Source organism: Salmo salar, chromosome ssa28, assembly GCF_905237065.1.
Source record: "Salmo salar chromosome ssa28, Ssal_v3.1, whole genome shotgun sequence".
Lineage (NCBI taxonomy): Eukaryota > Metazoa > Chordata > Actinopteri > Salmoniformes > Salmonidae > Salmo > Salmo salar.
The window spans coordinates 15075001-15091579 of NC_059469.1; the positions used below are offsets into that span (position 1 = coordinate 15075001).

Below are 16579 nucleotides of genomic sequence, written 5' to 3' on the forward strand. Positions count from 1 at the left end.
AAGTCGCTCTGGATAAGAGCATCTGATAAAATGACTAAAATGTAAAAAAAATTAAGTCTCGATGCATGCCCTTTTTCCACCTCAATAACCATTTTGGGGTAAAGAGATCAATGCCTAGACCAAACAAAGTAATCCAGTAGGGTTTTGCTGTGTTTAGCTGCGTTTCATTGTGCCACCATTAACAAAGACCACAGAGCAGAAACTGTTCAGTGACCAGAGTCATATCAGACAGACAGCATCCCAGAGATACTGAGACTACAGAGACTAAGGTGTTTGCATACCTGGCTTGAGATAGTAAATATGAGTCAAGGTGACTCCCAGTGATGCATTTAGTTAGATCAAAGCAGTGTCTGTTACTAGAACTGTTCTATCTCAGCTGCTGGAGTATCAGGGATGATTCATCAACAGAACAGTGGTAAAGATGAGGAAACACATCTGCTCCCTGCACACACACACACACACACACACACACACACACACACACACACACACACACACACACACACACACTCTGATCCTCACGTCTGACGATGTCTGTGCGACACACACCTTAACCAGCGCTGCGGCAGCCTTGAAGCTCATGACGGCGACCGACTCTCGCTTGCGTCGCCGCGGTAACCTGTTGAGTGCGGAGCGCGAGCTGGAAAAGGAGCAGAGAGAGGCGGCACCAGGGGTGATGGGGGTCTGGGGTACGCTGTAACCATCTACCTCCTCCACCATGCGGAATGCACGGCCCCGTGCCAGGGGGTCCACAATCTACACACACAGAGGCAGAAGCTGTAATGTCCCATGGGATTGTAAACGCCACGGAGCCAAGTATATCCTTTTAGGTTATTTGGTGGTGAACTCACTTGAATAGTCACAACAATAGGGCTCTGCTAAGAGGCTACATGACAGGTCAAGTTCACGGTCATATCAATACACAGGTTACCATAGTGATGGACCTCTAATAGTTGCATTACTCCATGTATTAATACGCTCATCAGCTTACATCACAGAAACAAACACCCCAAACAAGCAAAATATCAATTCTGATATCTATTTTGAATTGTATTGAATAACGTCATTGTTCCCAAGGGAGAGACATAGGATTGATATTGGGTAAAGAAACACAACACAACACATGACATATGCACATATGTATGGCAAGAGACAGAGAAAGAGAAAAGAGAGAGATAAAAAGAGAGTCTATGAATGTATTGTGTGTCTGTGGGCGGCTCTGCCCTACCCGCTGCATGGCATAGGGGTGGTGGGGGTGGTAGTGATGGTGGTGTGGGGGGAGGTAGAGGGGTGGCGGGGTCTCAGTGCTGGTCAGGGACAGGTTGTCCTGGCTGGACAGCTCCATCTCCCTCATCACCTGGGCCTTGAGGCGGCCGTAACGCAGGTTGCAGTGCTGCAGGCTCTTCCTCCTCCATCGCTGGGTGCTGTCGTTTTCCTTACTGACCCCGAACCAGTCTGCCGTGCCCCTGAGGGGACAGAGACGGAGATTAGGTCAGGGTGAACCTCAGTTCATTCATGTACTTGGTAGTAATAGTTGGTAGAAAAAGTTCCAATTTAATTCAAAGAGAAATGGCACGAAACAAACACTCCGTCTACGAGGCAGTATTCAGGTTGAGTGTGGGCTCTTTTCTTTGCAGAGAGTGCACAGAAAAGACAGAAACAGATTACAATAACATAGATTAAACAGCCCAGGCAATGCAGTGGGTTTGTAGTTTATTTGTATATGGAGTGTGGCCATTTGATGTCACCATGTGAGTGTGTTCCCCTACTCCCCTCTCCTCAGCTCCACCATTTCAAACCCCAGTGTAAAGCCTGAGATATTTGGAGCGACTGACCGGGCCAGGGCATTAGTGTTGTGCGTCACCACTCAGTCAAACAATGACAGAGCACAGCAGGATTACATCACTTCCACTCACACAAAGTGGAAGTCAACTCCAGTTGCAAAATAGGTGCCTTACTGTACCAATGACTTGCCACTCACACAAAAACATGCTCAGACACACACAATACAGCCCCAATGCAAGCACACACACACACACACACACATGCACATACACATCAAACCCAGTGACAAAAAGGACCTGGGAGAATAAAGTCTACAGATAAGCCCTCTTTCCTCTTTTAGTGGATATATGCATTAGTAGTGTCTGTATTAGTAGTGTCTGTATTAGTGTGAGTGTCTGTATTAGTAGTGTCTGTATTAGTAGTGTCTGTATTAGTAGTGTCTGTATTAGTGTGAGTGTCTGTATTAGTGTGAGTGTCTGTATTAGTAGTGTCTGTATTAGTAGTGTCTGTATTAGTGTGAGTGTCTGTATTAGTAGTGTCTGTATTAGTAGTGTCTGTATTAGTGTGAGTGTCTGTATTAGTAGTGTCTGTATTAGTGTGAGTGTCTGTATTAATAGTGTCTGTATTAGTGTGAGTAACTGTATTAGTAGTGTCTGTATTAGTGTGAGTGTCTGTATTAGTAGTGTCTATATTAGTAGTGTCTGTATTAGTAGTGTCTGTATTAGTGTGAGTGTCTGTATTAGTAGTGTCTGTATTAGTGTGAGTGTCTGTATTAGTAGTGTCTATATTAGTAGTGTCTGTATTAGTAGTGTCTGTATTAGTGTGAGTGTCTGTATTAGTAGTGTCTATATTAGTAGTGTCTGTATTAGTAGTGTCTGTATTAGTAGTGTCTGTATTAGTGTGAGTGTGTCACAGGATCCAACGATAGTGGCGCCCCTCCTTGGTCGGGCGGCGCTCGGCGGTCGTCGTCGCCGGCCTATTAGCTGCCACCGATCGTTGTTTCTGTGTCTTTTAGTTTTGTCTGTCTGTTCCGCACCTGTTTTGTGTATGTCATTAGTGGGGGGCTTATTTAATGTGTGTTTTCAGTTGGGATTTTGTGCGGGATTGTTTATTGTCCACGTTGTGTTACCGACAGTTTTGTCGAGGGATTTACCGGGCTGCGCTCCTTGCCTTTTTGTGCCTTGGAATTATATTTTGTGTTTTATGGGCGCAGTTAAAAATACGTGAACTTTGTATAGCGCCCTGTGCTTTTCGGCGTTTGTGTGTGTCAGGTTTATTAAAAGACACTCATCTCCAGCACCTCTGTCTCCTGCATTTGATTCCGCCTATCCGCCAGTCCAAATCAGACGTGACAGAGTGTCTGTTTTAGTGTGTGTCTGTATTAGTAGTGTGTCTATTTGTAGTGTCCGTATTAGTGTGAGTGTCTGTATTAGTAGTGTCTGTATTAGTGTGAGTGTCTGTATTAGTAGTGTCTGTGTTAGTGTGAGTGTCTGTATTAGTAGTGTCTGTGTTAGTGTGAGTGTGTGTATTAATAGCGTCTGTATTAGTAGTGTCTGTATTAGTGTGTGTCTGTATTAGTAGTGTCTGTGTTAGTGTGAGTGTCTGTATTAGTAGTGTCTGTGTTAGTGTGAGTGTGTGTATTAATAGTGTCTGTATTAGTAGTGTCTGTATTAGTGTGTGTCTGTATTAGTAGTGTCTGTGTTAGTGTGAGTGTCTGTATTAGTAGTGTCTGTGTTAGTGTGAGTGTGTGTATTAGTATTAGTGTGTGTGTTTGTGTATGCATTAGTATTAGTGTGTGTGTGTGTGAGTGAGTGTGTGTGTGTGTGCGTGTGTGAGTGTATGCATTAGTATTAGTGTGAGTGTGTTTGTGCGTGTGTGAGTGTATGCATTAGTCTTACTATGAGTGTGTTTGTGCGTGTGTGAGTGTATGCATTAGTATTAGTGTGAGTGTGTTTGTGTGTGTGTGAGTGTATGCATTAGTATTAGTGTGTGTGTGTGTGTGTGTGTGTGTGTGTGTGTGTGTGTGTGTGTGTGTGTGTGTGTGTGAGAGTGTCTGTATTAGTATTAGTGTGTGTGAGCGAGTGTGTGTGCGTGTGTGAGTGTATGCATTAGTATTAGTATGTGTGTGCATTACACTGCATGTGTATGTCTTCCCCTAGTGACCCTCTGTATATGCAGGAGTGTCTCAGAGTGTGTAAATCAGGAGAAGAAGTGTTCTGTGAAGGATGCGGGTCAGAGGGTAGAGGAGTGTTTACAGTAGAGGACATTCAGTAATAACACAGTCTCCATCATTAGAGAGAAACCAGCCAGCTGGGGAAGCCTTTTAAGGCTGCGCACCGCACCGTCAGGGGAGAGAGGGAGGGAGATTCCTCCCAGGAGGGAGTAATGTTTTAAGAGGGGTCACAGGTTTAGGTTGGGAGCAATGTTCCCTCAAATTCTTTTAGGCACTGAGCAAATGTCAGGTCTGCTGAGCGCAAACTTGAATATTGTGAAGATTCTGTGCAACTTCCTGCGCGCGTTTACTGTGAACGCTGAGGCTTTCCCCGCTTTAAATTACAATTGAACAGTGGTCAAGTAGGCTACTGTGGCTGTTTGATCATAATGTAGGCCTGCCAGAGTGGCGTACCATCAAAAACACAATGGAGAAAATGCATCCCATAACATTTTAACATGGAAATAGCTGTTATATCATTCAGCCTACAGTAGCAGCCAATGTGTGGTGTTCAATGTAGGCCTACATGCAGAGCATGACATTAACCTGTTTATCCCACTTGTCCTTCAGACAAGGAATTGACTGAAAATGTTGTTGTGTTGTTTGATGCAAGAAACCACTCTACAAAATAAAATGCATCATTATTGGCTAGCTATTGGCTTCTTAGCTTATTCAATCCTGTCTCAAAATACAACACTGCCACTTTAAGACAAAAAAAACCCCACTCCCCCATTGCTGACTACAAATTATCTATAACTGGGCTAATAACTCAGTAACTAGCAAAGGATATGAACAAATGTGCACACGTGGTTACATGCAGCTCTCGCTTTGATCTCAAACAATCTACTCATGACTGCTCATGCTGTAAAAACAGTCCAGTTCAAAGTGAATGGCACAGATCCAAATACGGTAATGGTCGATTTGCATATAGACCTACTGCAGCTTTGATTGGTTATGGCGCACTGGTCTGTGTAGAGTACAGGCCTGAGTCCTGCCTGTCAATGCAATAGAATCCTACTCCGATGCGTTCTGCCAAAAAAAAAAAATCTCTTGCATAGTTAGTATTGTATACTAAGTCTTGCATAATTAGTTTTGTTTCGGTATGTTGCATTGAAAGTGGCTAATATTGCGTTGATTCGATCACAATTCCCACAGTAAAGAGAAACATTGATAGTGTTAACTAAAGGAGAAAACTGTAGAAAGTTGAGTGAAGTTCAATCTCTTACTTCTCTGCGCAGGCTGATATTTCTTCTGCGTGGCAGTCCCTCTAAGCTGCACGGCAGTCCCGTGCACATGCGCAGCTTAGAGGGAATGGTGGTTGAGAGGGTTTAGGAGGGTTGGGGGAGGGGGGGTGGGGTAGACTGAGTGGTGGTGATTGACAGAGAGAGGCTCTCAGGGTATCAGGATATGTAAACACCACAGAAGAAGAAAACATAGTGACACATGCAGTCCATCTTTACAGTTAAACACACTCTGTGAGATGAGGTTCTGGGAAGACTCATTTACTCTGTAGAAGGTTGTTTCTAGGAAAATAAACACCTTGATTCACTAGGCTACAAACCTAGTGTGTGCGTGTGTGTGTATGCACCAGGGTTTCCGTTAGGAAAATGTGGCGCCGGTCAGTTGACCGGGCAAACATTTTTATTTACCGGACATTTGAGAAATCTGCCAGACCTTGGGTTCGTAACCTGATTAGGGCGTCCACCCACGGTGCTCAGAATGACAGAAATCACATTTAGATGATGGTAATTCATATTAGCAGAACATGTAAGTCCAGGATGAAACAATGTGAGGTGCTTCTTACCGAATTCTGATGTGCACTTTGAAGATGTAAGAATAACTGGCCACATTTACTTTTCCTCAGTCAACAAGATGTGTTACGAACAGAAAAGTCACTAGCCTATGTCAATCTACTATCCCCCAAAGATTTTTTTTTAAAAACCTATTCTATTGGTCAACTTGTCGAGGAATAGCCTATTCCAAACAGTCTGGGACAGTTGTGGGACATAGATCCCAAATTCATACAACCAGTAGGCCTAGGCTACATAACAAAATTAAGCAATGAGTCTGATGCAACAGATCAGAATGTTTAGCTTAAAATGTTGATAAACTATTATTTCTTCATAGCATTGCGCACAAGGCAGTAGGCTACGTGTGAATGTTCATTCCATAATGAACACTGTTATCAAAAGGGTGCTGCACATGCAAGTGGTTTCATGTGACCGAGATGAAAATATCCATTAGAAATGTATGAAGAGAGGAGATATAATACGCTACTTTGAAGCAAGGTAAGACATGCCTCATAAGATCTATTAAAATGTTCAGGTTTCAAATAATTACGTTTTCAAAATGCATAGCCTACTGCCTCCAGCTCATTGGTGTGTGGCGCGCTGATGAAGCCTACCTTCAGTTGCCGTTTGAGGTCCTGCAGCAGCAGCTCTTGCACTGTCTAACAGATTTCCTGCTCAAATGCTCTGTATCTGTATGCTGTATGGTGTGATACACTAGATATACAAAAGTATGTGGACACCCCTTCAAATTAGTGGATTAGGCTATTTCAGCCACACCCGTTGCTGACAGGTGTATAAAATCGAGCATACAGCCATGCAATCTCCATAGCTAAACATTGACAGTAGAACGGCCCATACTAAAGAGCTCAGTGACTTTCAACGTGGCACTGTCAAAGCCAGAGCTTCCATGGTCAACTGTAAGTGCTGTTATTGTGAAGTGGAAACATCTAGGAGCAACAATGCCTCAACCACGAAGTGGTAGACCACACAAGCTCACAGAACGGGATCGCCGAGTTCTGAAGCACGTAGCACGTAAAAATCGCTTGTCCTTGAACACTCACTACCAAGTTCCAAACTGCCTCTGGAAGCAACGTCAGCACAAGAACTGTTCGTCGGGAGCTTCATAAAATGGGCATCCATGGCCGAGCAGCCACACACAAGCCTAAGATCACCATGTGCAACACAGGAGGTTGGTGGCACCTTAATTGGGGAGGACAGGCTCATGGTAATGGCTGGAGCGGAATAGGTGGAATGGTATCAATTACATCAAACACATGGTTTCCAGGCATTTTCTGGAGTGATGAATCACGCTTCACCATCTGGCAAGCCGACGGAGGAATCTGGGTTTGGCGGATGCCAGGAGAACACTACCTGCCCGAATGCATAGTCAACTGTAAAGTTTGGTGTACGACGAATAATGGTCTGGGACAGTTTTTCATGAGGGGCTAGGCCCCTTAGTTCCAGTGAAGGGAAACTTTAACGCTACAGCATACAATGACATTTTAAACAATTCTGTGCTTCCAACTTTGTGGCAACAGTTTGGGGAAGGCCCTTTTGTTTCAGCATGACAATGCCCCTGTGCACAAAGCGAGGTCCATAAGGAAATGGTTTGTCGAGATCGGCGTGGAAGAACTTGACTGGCCTGTACAGAGCCCTGACCTCAACCCCATCAAACACCTTTGGGATGAATCGGAACACCAACTGTGAGCCAGGCCTAATCACCAAACACCAGTACCCGACCTCACTAATGCTCATGGCTAAATGGAAGCAAGTCCCTGCAGCAATGTACCAACATCTAGTGGACAGCCTTCCTAGAAGAGTGGAGGCTGTTATAGCAGCAAAGGGGGGACCAACTCCATATTAATGCCCATGATTTTGGAAGGAGGTGTTCAGGTGTCCACATACTTTAGGCCATGTAGTGTAAATAAGATACATAACAAATATACTGTAGCCTTCACACGCACAAATTTAATTCCACAAAATTATGCAAATCTACCAATAGACCAGTCAAATGTATTTCCATCAACTGGTATTTGCATAAATGAATAGGCTAAAAGGAATTATTTCGCAATGGGATTTTTTCTTCTTCCCCCTGACAATTGGCCGGCGGCAATTTTACTTAACAGCTTTTCTATTTTTTATATGCCAAAAGCTGGCTATTACCGGCTAACGGAAACTCTGGTGTGCACGCTTGCGTGTCTGCATTTGAATGTGTGTGATTGTGTGCGGATGTGTGTGCGTGTCACAGTCACACCCAAACTAAATAACACAACAACTGGTTCATGAGTACACCAGTCTGCCAAGCGACAACGATTGAAAGTACATCACCCTACATCAATAGGCTTTTTGATATCCTAAAGGTAGGGTTGGTGCACACAGTGTACCATTTTATTCACAATCATTATCTACCTCTGATTGGGAAGCTTAGCTGACTATTCACACACAAAGCAATAAATCTGCCACTCAAAGAAAGACAAAGATGCCAACAGAAAGTAGAGCCCTATAAGGATAGCCGATGCTACCACTTTCTCCAATCATTCTGAGACCGACAGAGATCCTAACAGCTATTGCCAGTGGAGCCAGAAGCATACAGACAAAGGTCATGTGTAGTTTGGGGAGACATTTAGTGAGGGTGGAACATCCTTATTTATGCCACACTGATCTGTGCATGTTCTATTTCCCTTGTTCTATTACATTTGGGTCACTTTGGAGCACCTAACATTGTAGAAACAAGCATCCCTCAACTATGAAAAATCTAAAGATAAACGGTTCCTTTGTAAAATACTGTCAGTGATCCCTGCAAAGCTGGAAATCCTCTCCTCTAATCTCCCCTCCCCTCTTCTTTCCTTCCTCTCCCTCCCTCCCTCCCTCCCTCCCTCCCTCCCTCCCTCTCGCTCCCTCTCTTCTTTCCTGTTCCCCGACTCCTTCCCTCCCTCCTGTTTCCCACATGTTCCTCTAACCAGTCCCACACTGTCTTACCTGTCCTGCACATCCCTTTCCCCCGCTGTCCCCCTCCTGTGTCTCCCCTCTCCAACAAACTAACGCACCTCTCCCCATTCTTCCATCTAGTCCTCCTGTCCAGGCATTCCCATGTTGCCCCCCCAAATCCTCTTACCTGTCCAGTCCATCCCAGTCCCAGGAAGCAGGTAGGGTCATGCCTCTGGCTCACACAGAGCTACAGCAGCCTGGAGCCACAACCACATAATGTCCTGGTCTCACCCCTAACCCCTGTCCAACGTCTGACCCCACGTCCCCCTCTGGTTCACAGCTGGTGAGAATAATTGAAGGTCAGTTGAGGCTGAGAGCTGCTATACATCCACTCTGTGCTGATGTGAAATGTACTTCCATTCAGTAGTATGTTCTTCCCAGAGAGAGGGTCAATCAAACGGCCTGGCAAAGTTGATGTTCCTCAGGCCAGATGATCACACTAGGAGAACGTGTCGTCTAGAAGCTGGCTGACCTCCAGTGGAACTCCGATATATTTGTCTTTCTCCTGCAGCACTGTGATCCGTCTACTGTGCTTGGAAATAGAATCCAACAGACTTTTAATTCAACAGAAGATTTGCTCTCTGAACTTGAGACAAACTTGACGCAGTGTGATATTCTATTCTGTATCTATTACAGGGATTTGCTCTCTTCAGTTCCATAACCTCCAGGCTATGATCTGTGATGCGTCTACTGTGCTTGGAAGTATTGAGTATCCAGTTTTCCTCAAAACGGTCTTCTCTCTCCAGTATCTGTCTTCTCTCTCCAGGACACCTTTTAATTCAACAGAAGATTGTCTCTCTGAACTTGAGGTTGTGAAATCTTTCCTCCTGTATCTCCATGAATCCTCTCTCTCTAGCTGCCTGATCCTCAGTGGGAATGGACAACGGATCTACATATCTGCTCACTGTGAATCTCTGTTCCCACCTCCCTAACACACTTAGTTCTACATGCCTCTCCCTCTTTTTTCTTGACCTCTCTCTCTCTCTCTCTCTCTCTCAGCCCTCTCTTTCTATTAACCCCTCCTCTCTCTCTCTCTCTCTCTCTCTCTCTCTCCCCCCCCCGTTTGGGGAGTTTGTGTAAATTGGCCAACGCTCCCACTAACATACCAGCACTTCCCAGGAAGAGAGAGATTAGAAGGAGAGAAAAAACAAGGTAGGTTGTACATATCAGGCGGTGGAGGGAGTGTGTGGAACCTGTCTCAACAAGAGAGAGAGAGAGAGAGAGAGGACGAGAGAGACAGAGGGAGAGAGAGAGACAGAGAGGGAGAGATCGAGAGAGAGAGAAAGAAAGAGAGAGGGAGAGAGAGAGAGAGAACAGAAGAGAGAGGGAGAGAGAGAGAGAACGGAAGAGAGAGGGAGAGAGAGAGAGGGAGAGAGGGAGAGAGAGGAAGCGAGAGGGAGAGAGGGAGAGAGAGAGGGAGAGAGTGAGGAAGAGAGAGGGAGAGAGAGAGAGAGAGGAAGGGAGAGAGGAGAGAGAGAGTGAGGAAGAGAGAGGGGGGGTGGAGAGAGAGAAAGAATGCACACAAGGTTGACGCTGCAAAGTCATGAACCCCTTGCATGATCATGAGGAAACTACCTTAGGGTGAGGCGTGAAAAAGGCTAACTAATGCCTTTCGCTCAGCAGGCTAACACAGTCTTGTGACACACTGCTAACACGGGGGTTCAAACTCAGTCAGTCACATACTGTATCATCATGTCTATGAATAACTCCATAGGTGTGACAATAGCTGTCAATAGAAAGTTAGCATTGCTGACATTCCTGTCCCTCTCACAGGCCTTAGCCTGCCAGTACAAGTGCCCACTCACTGTGCTACTGTCATGCTATTGATAGAGTTCTACTGGAGCCAACCGGACCACACACACACACACACACCGTGGTTCCACCTTTTCCCATGCGAAGGTTCAGGCAGGCCTTTGAAGGGGTAGCCTTTGGTGTTGGTCCACTGTCACACAATGAGCTGAACACACAAACCAGCTACATGGCTCTCCGATAGATTCACAGCGGCCTTGATGTGGGAGGCCAGGTAGCTACTCTTTATGAGTCATTGTGTGTGTGTGTGTGTGTGTGTGTGTGTGTGTGTGTGTGTGTGTGTGTGTGTGTGTGTGTGTGTGTGTGTGTGTGTGTGTGTGTGTGTGAGTGTGTGTGTGTGTGTGTGTGTGTGTGTGTGTGTGTGTGTGTGTGTGTGTGTGTGTGTGTGTGTGTGTGTGTGTGTGTGTGTGTGTGTGTGTGTGAGTGTGTGTGTGTGTGTGTATAAGGGGTGGTGGGTGGAACGTGTGAATGCATCCTCTATGCATCATGGAACATAGTCAAAAACATGAAAACATAACACACAGCAGATATGGTCCCTGTGTGTTGTTCTGACGATTCATCCTTAAACACATGATTTGGTGAGCGAATTGCTGGAAGTTTGCGTTATATCTTCAGGGGATTCTTACATTGTTGTATTGATACATTTTCTTAATTTTTTCCTTCTCTCTCTTCCCTTGTTCCTTCTTTCATCCTCTCTCTTCATATCCCTCCTCATCCCCTCCCCTCCTCTCTCACTCTTACTTGATGATTTGTTTGGGGATGGACGAGCGGCGGCGGGTGACCAGTTTGGGGACACAGGAGCGCCTGCGCAGCACAGACACCCGTCGGGGGCCCCTCTGGCCCTTAGGAGGGACCGTGTTGACCCGCTTGAAATGCACCCTCTTCTCACTACACACACACACACACACCAGACCGGGGAAAGCCGGTGGAGGTAGGTAGGCCGATGGGGAAGGAGAAGGAAGAGACACCAGGAGAAAGGAGAGAGAGTGGGAAATAAAGGACAGGAGTAAAAAGAGAAATGAAAAGAGTATAAGTTCAGATCAGCTGGAAAAGAGTAAGAGTCAGTTAGTAAAAGTTAGTGTTATTAAGAAAAGCTATTCAGGGAATGCAGAAGCAAGGAGAGTGGAAGGTATGGTGTGTGATACACGTTTGTGTGTGTGTGTGTGTGTGGTCTCACCTCTTGATGGTCTCTGTGATGGAGGGCTGGCGCTGCAAGGGGGGTTGGAGATAGTTGCTGGGGTCAAAGGTTGCGATGCCTGATTGTATGTTCTCGCCAGGCATGCTCTCACTGCGCGGGAACCCCTGCCTCTTCACTGGCTGCGACACACACCAGACAACAACAAGACATTGCACCTCAATAGCTGAGTGGACTTACTGTAGCTGGTCTCTACTGTACGCTTGTATTGAGTCTGTATTGAACCTGTGTGTAGGCCAGATTACAGCAACTGTACATGTATGTTTGAATGTGTGTGGGGTGTGTGTTCTACCTGTATAAGTGTGTGTGTTGAGTGTCTATCCAGTTGCATTGTATCTGGGGGGTGTGTGTGTGTGTGTGTGTGTGTGTGCGTGCGTGCGTGCGTGCGTGCGCGTGCGTGCGTGCGTGCGTGTGTGTGTGTGTGTGCGTGCATAAGTGTGGTTTGGTTTTACTTTCCTTGTGGGGACCTGAGGATAGTAAAACAAGGAAAACATTTTACTGGTCCCCACAAGGAAAAAGGCTTTTTTAGGCTTAGGTTTTGGGTTACAATTAGGGTTAGGAGTTAGGGTTTAGGGTTAGGGGTTAGGGTTAGGAGTTAGGGTTAGGGGTTAGGGTTAGGGTTAGGGGTTAGGGTTAGGAGTTAGGGTTAGGAGTTAGGGTTAGGGTTAGGGTTAGGGGTTAGGGTTAGGAGTTAGGGTTAGGTAGGTAGGTAGGAGTTAGGGTTAGGGTTAGGGTTAGGAGGTTAGGGTTAGGAGCTAGGGGTTAGGGTTAGGAGTTAGGGTTTAGGGTTAGGGGTTAGGGTTAGGAGTTAGGGTTAGGTAGGCTAGGGTTAGGGGTTAGGCTAGGAGTTAGGGTTAGGAGTTAGGGTTTAGGGTTAGGGTTAGGAGTTAGGGTTAGGGTTAGGTAGGGTTAGGGTTAGGAGTTAGGGTTAGGGGTTAGGGTTATGAGTTAGGGTTAGGGGTTAGGGTTAGGAGCTAGGGGTTAGGGTTAGGAGTTAGGGTTTAGGGTTAGGGGTTAGGGTTAGGAGTTAGGGTTAGGGGTTAAGGTTAGGAGTTAGGGTTATGAGTTAGGGTTAGGGGTTAGGGTTAGGAGCTAGGGGTTAGGGTTAGGAGTTAGGGTTAGGGGTTAGGGTTATGAGTTAGGGTTATGAGTTATGAGTTAGGGGTTAGGAGTTAGGGTTAGGGGTTAGGGTTATGAGTTAGGGGTTAGGGTTAGGAGTTAGGGGTTAGGGTTAGGAGTTAGGGGTTAGGGTTAGGAGTTAGGGTTAGGGGTTAGGGTTAGGAGTTAGGGTTAGGGTTAGGGTTAGGGAGTTAGGGGTTAGGGTTATGAGTTAGGGTTAGGAGTTAGGGTTAGGAGTTAGGGTTAGGGTTAGGAGTTAGGGTTAGGGGTTAGGGTTAGGGGTTAGGGTTATGAGTTAGGGTTAGGGGTTAGGATTATGAGTTAGGGTTAGGGGTTAGGAGTTAGGTTAGGGGTTAGGGTTATGAGTTAGGGTTAGGGTTAGGAGTTAGGGGTTAGGGGTTAGGGTTAGGGGTTAGGGTTAGGGTTAGGGGTTAGGGTTAGGAGTTAGGGGTTAGGGTAGGTTAGGGTTAGGAGTTAGGGTTAGGGGTTAGGGGTTAGGAGTTAGGGTTAGGAGTTAGGGTTAGGGTTGGGGTTAGGAGTTAGGGTTAGGGTTAGGAGTTAGGGTTAGGGGTTAGGGTTAGGAGTTAGGGGTTAGGGGTTAGGGGTTAGGGTTAGGAGTTAGGGTTAGGAGTTAGGGTTAGGAGTTAGGGTTAGGAGTTAGGGGTTAGGGGTTAGGGTTAGGAGTTAGGGTTTAGGGTTAGGGGTTAGGGTTAGGAGTTAGGGTTAGGGTTAGGAGTTAGGGTTATGAGTTAGGGTTAGGGGTTAGGGTTAGGAGCTAGGGGTTAGGGTTAGGAGTTAGGGTTAGGGGTTAGGGTTATGAGTTAGGGTTATGAGTTAGGGTTAGGAGTTAGGGTTAGGGGTTAGGGTTATGAGTTAGGGGTTACAGTTATGAGTTAGGGTTTAGGGTTAGGGGTTAGGGTTAGGGGTTAGGGGTTAGGGTTAGGAGTTAGGGGTTAGGGTTATGAGTTAGGGGTTAGGAGTTAGGGTTAGGGGTTAGGAGTTAGGGTTAGGGGTTAGGGTTATGAGTTAGGGGTTAGGGTTAGGAGTTAGGGTTAGGGGGTTAGGGTTATGAGTTAGGGGTTAGGGTTAGGAGTTAGGGTTAGGGGTTAGGGTTATGAGTTAGGGGTTAGGATTATGAGTTAGGGTTAGGGGTTAGGGTTATGAGTTAGGGGTTAGGAGTTAGGGTTAGGGGTTAGGATTATGAGTTAGGGTTAGGGGTTAGGGTTAGGGGTTAGGATTATGAGTTAGGGTTAGGGGTTAGGGTTATGAGTTAGGGGTTAGGGTTATGAGTTAGAGTTAGGGGTTAGGATTATGAGTTAGGGTTAGGGGTTAGGGTTATGAGTTAGGGGTTAGGGGTTAGGATTATGAGTTAGGGTTAGGGGTTAGGGTTATGAGTTAGGGGTTAGGGGTTAGGATTATGAGTTAGGGTTAGGGGTTAGGGTTATGAGTTAGAGTTAGGGGTTAGGGGTTAGGGTTCGGTTTAGTTTTAGGGTTTTGGGGTTAAGGTTAGGGTTTGGTTATGGGTTAGGTTTAGGGTAAAATAGGGGTAAGGAAAAATAGGATTTTGAATGGGAATCAATTGTTTGGTCCCCACAAGGATAGTAAAACTAACGTGTGTGTGTGTGAGTGTGTGAGCGAGCGATTGAGCGAGCGAGCAAGACAGCGAGAGAGAGATGTGTCATCATACCTGTATGAATGTTGAGGGCTCATCCAGGGACAGCTGTGGGGGGATGTCCACTCTGACCCATGGAGGTTTCTTCCTCTGCAGACTGCTGCTCTCCTGGGGCTGGCCCGGCTCAGCCATGCTCTCTACCGCCCCCTACCGCGCTACTTCTGCCAGCTGGAGACAAGGAGAGATGTGAGACAGAAGTTCAGAACACACACACACACATTGCAGCCGTATTACAGATAAACCCAGTGATCTGACTCAGAGCAGAGAGCATGAAGCAGCTTTATTGAGTACTTTTCATTATTGGGAAGTTGGCTGATCCTAATGCTGGTGATGATGCCAGCCAGTCTAACACAAACAGACAACGTGCCCTCCAAACTGGACACGCCCTGCGCTGTGTCCACTGTCTGTCTGCCCATCTGGACACGCCCTGCGCTGTGTCCACTGTCTGTCTGCCCATCTGGACACGCCCTGCGCTGTGTCCACTGTCTGTCTGAAACATCTGGACACGCCCTGCACTGTGTCCACTGTCTGTCTGAAACATCTGGACACGCCCTGCGCTGTGTCCACTGTCTGTCTGCCCATCTGGACACGCCCTGCGCTGTGTCCACTGTCTGTCTGCCCATCTGGACACAGCCTTCCCTGTGTCCACTGTCTGTCTGCCCATCTGGACACGCCCTGCGCTGTGTCCACTGTCTGTCTGCCCATCTGGACACGCCCTGCGCTGTGTCCACTGTCTGTCTGCCCATCTGGACACGCCCTGCGCTGTGTCCACTGTCTGTCTGCCCATCTGGACACAGCCTTCCCTGTGTCCACTGTCTGTCTGCCCATCTGGACACAGCCTTCCCTGTGTCCACTGTCTGTCTGCCCATCCTAACCCTAACCCTCAGATTCAGTCTGCTCTGTCGGGGCTCTCTATGTATATTCACTGTCTCTCTTCCATTCTTCGTAGTCATATATCTTTGTGTGGGGTATGCTGTCGCTGTACCACTGCATCAAAATCAAATCAAATGTTATTGGTCACATGCGCATATTTAGCAGATGTTATTGCGGGTGTAGTGAAATGCTTATAGCAAAGCAGACCTATGATTTCCATGGACTGTTTTTTAAGACTTTGTACTAGTATATTCTCCCACAAGGGGGCGTTGATTGCCTCAAAAACCTCTCCTCATCCAACCCCACTCAATGTTGTACTGTGTTTTTTTATTTATAAAAAATAAGGCAAGTCAGTTAAGAACAAATTCTTATTTACCATGACAGCCTACCCCGACCCAACCCTAACCTGGACAACGCTGTGCGCCACCCTATGGGACTCCCAATCATGGCCAGTTGTGATACAGCCTGGAATCGAACCAAGGTCTGTAGTGACACCTCTAGCACTGAGATGCAGTGCCTTAGACCGCTGCGCCACTCAGGAGCCCCGAGTATTTACACAAAGTCTTTGAACTCAGCCACCCCTGAGGATGTTCACACACACACACACACACACACACACACACACACACACACACACACACACACACACACACACACACACACACACACACACACACACACACACACACACACACACACACACACACACACACACACACACACACACACACACACACACACACACACACACACACACACACACACACACACACTCGCAACCGTCAGCACCGGAACCACTGCATCAAAGGAACAGCCTGGCTCAATCCAAGTATACTTAGGGGCTCCACACATACACACATACACTACCACTGAATCCTGTGGATAGAAGAACCACAGAGAGTTGTTGATTGGTATACTATACACATACAGTAGCACACCCACTGAGTCAAACCTAAACCCACACTGTCTCCAGACAAGCAGGGCTTCCTCACTGAAGCAGTTGACTAATAGATTGTTTGCCATGTGTCAAGAGCTAAGATATGATCTTTGATGTTAGCAAACTTGTATCCACATAATCCTTCATCCACTCAGCAGGGTGGTCTTGGCTGATCAACAGGAGGCCGTGAGGCATTGAG

General features: G+C 46.5%; 1 protein-coding gene across 2 annotated transcripts in view; it reads right to left on the reverse strand.

The window, feature by feature from the left end:
- Window positions 1-16579, reverse strand: part of LOC106589555 (inactive rhomboid protein 1-like) — a 53075-nt gene that overhangs the window by 16827 nt on the left and 19669 nt on the right. The window contains exons 2-5 of one of the 2 annotated variants that reach the window (XM_014179679.2): window positions 14586-14738; window positions 11762-11901; window positions 1229-1466; window positions 550-756 (exon numbers count right to left, since the gene is read on the reverse strand). In XM_014179679.2, coding sequence (XP_014035154.1) covers window positions 550-756; window positions 1229-1466; window positions 11762-11901; window positions 14586-14702 — 702 coding nt within the window. In that variant the 5' untranslated portion in view covers window positions 14703-14738. Of the gene's footprint in view, window positions 1-549; window positions 757-1228; window positions 1467-8902; window positions 9744-11761; window positions 11902-14585; window positions 14739-16579 lie in introns of those variants that run through there. The other variant, XM_014179680.2, reaches the window with a different exon arrangement.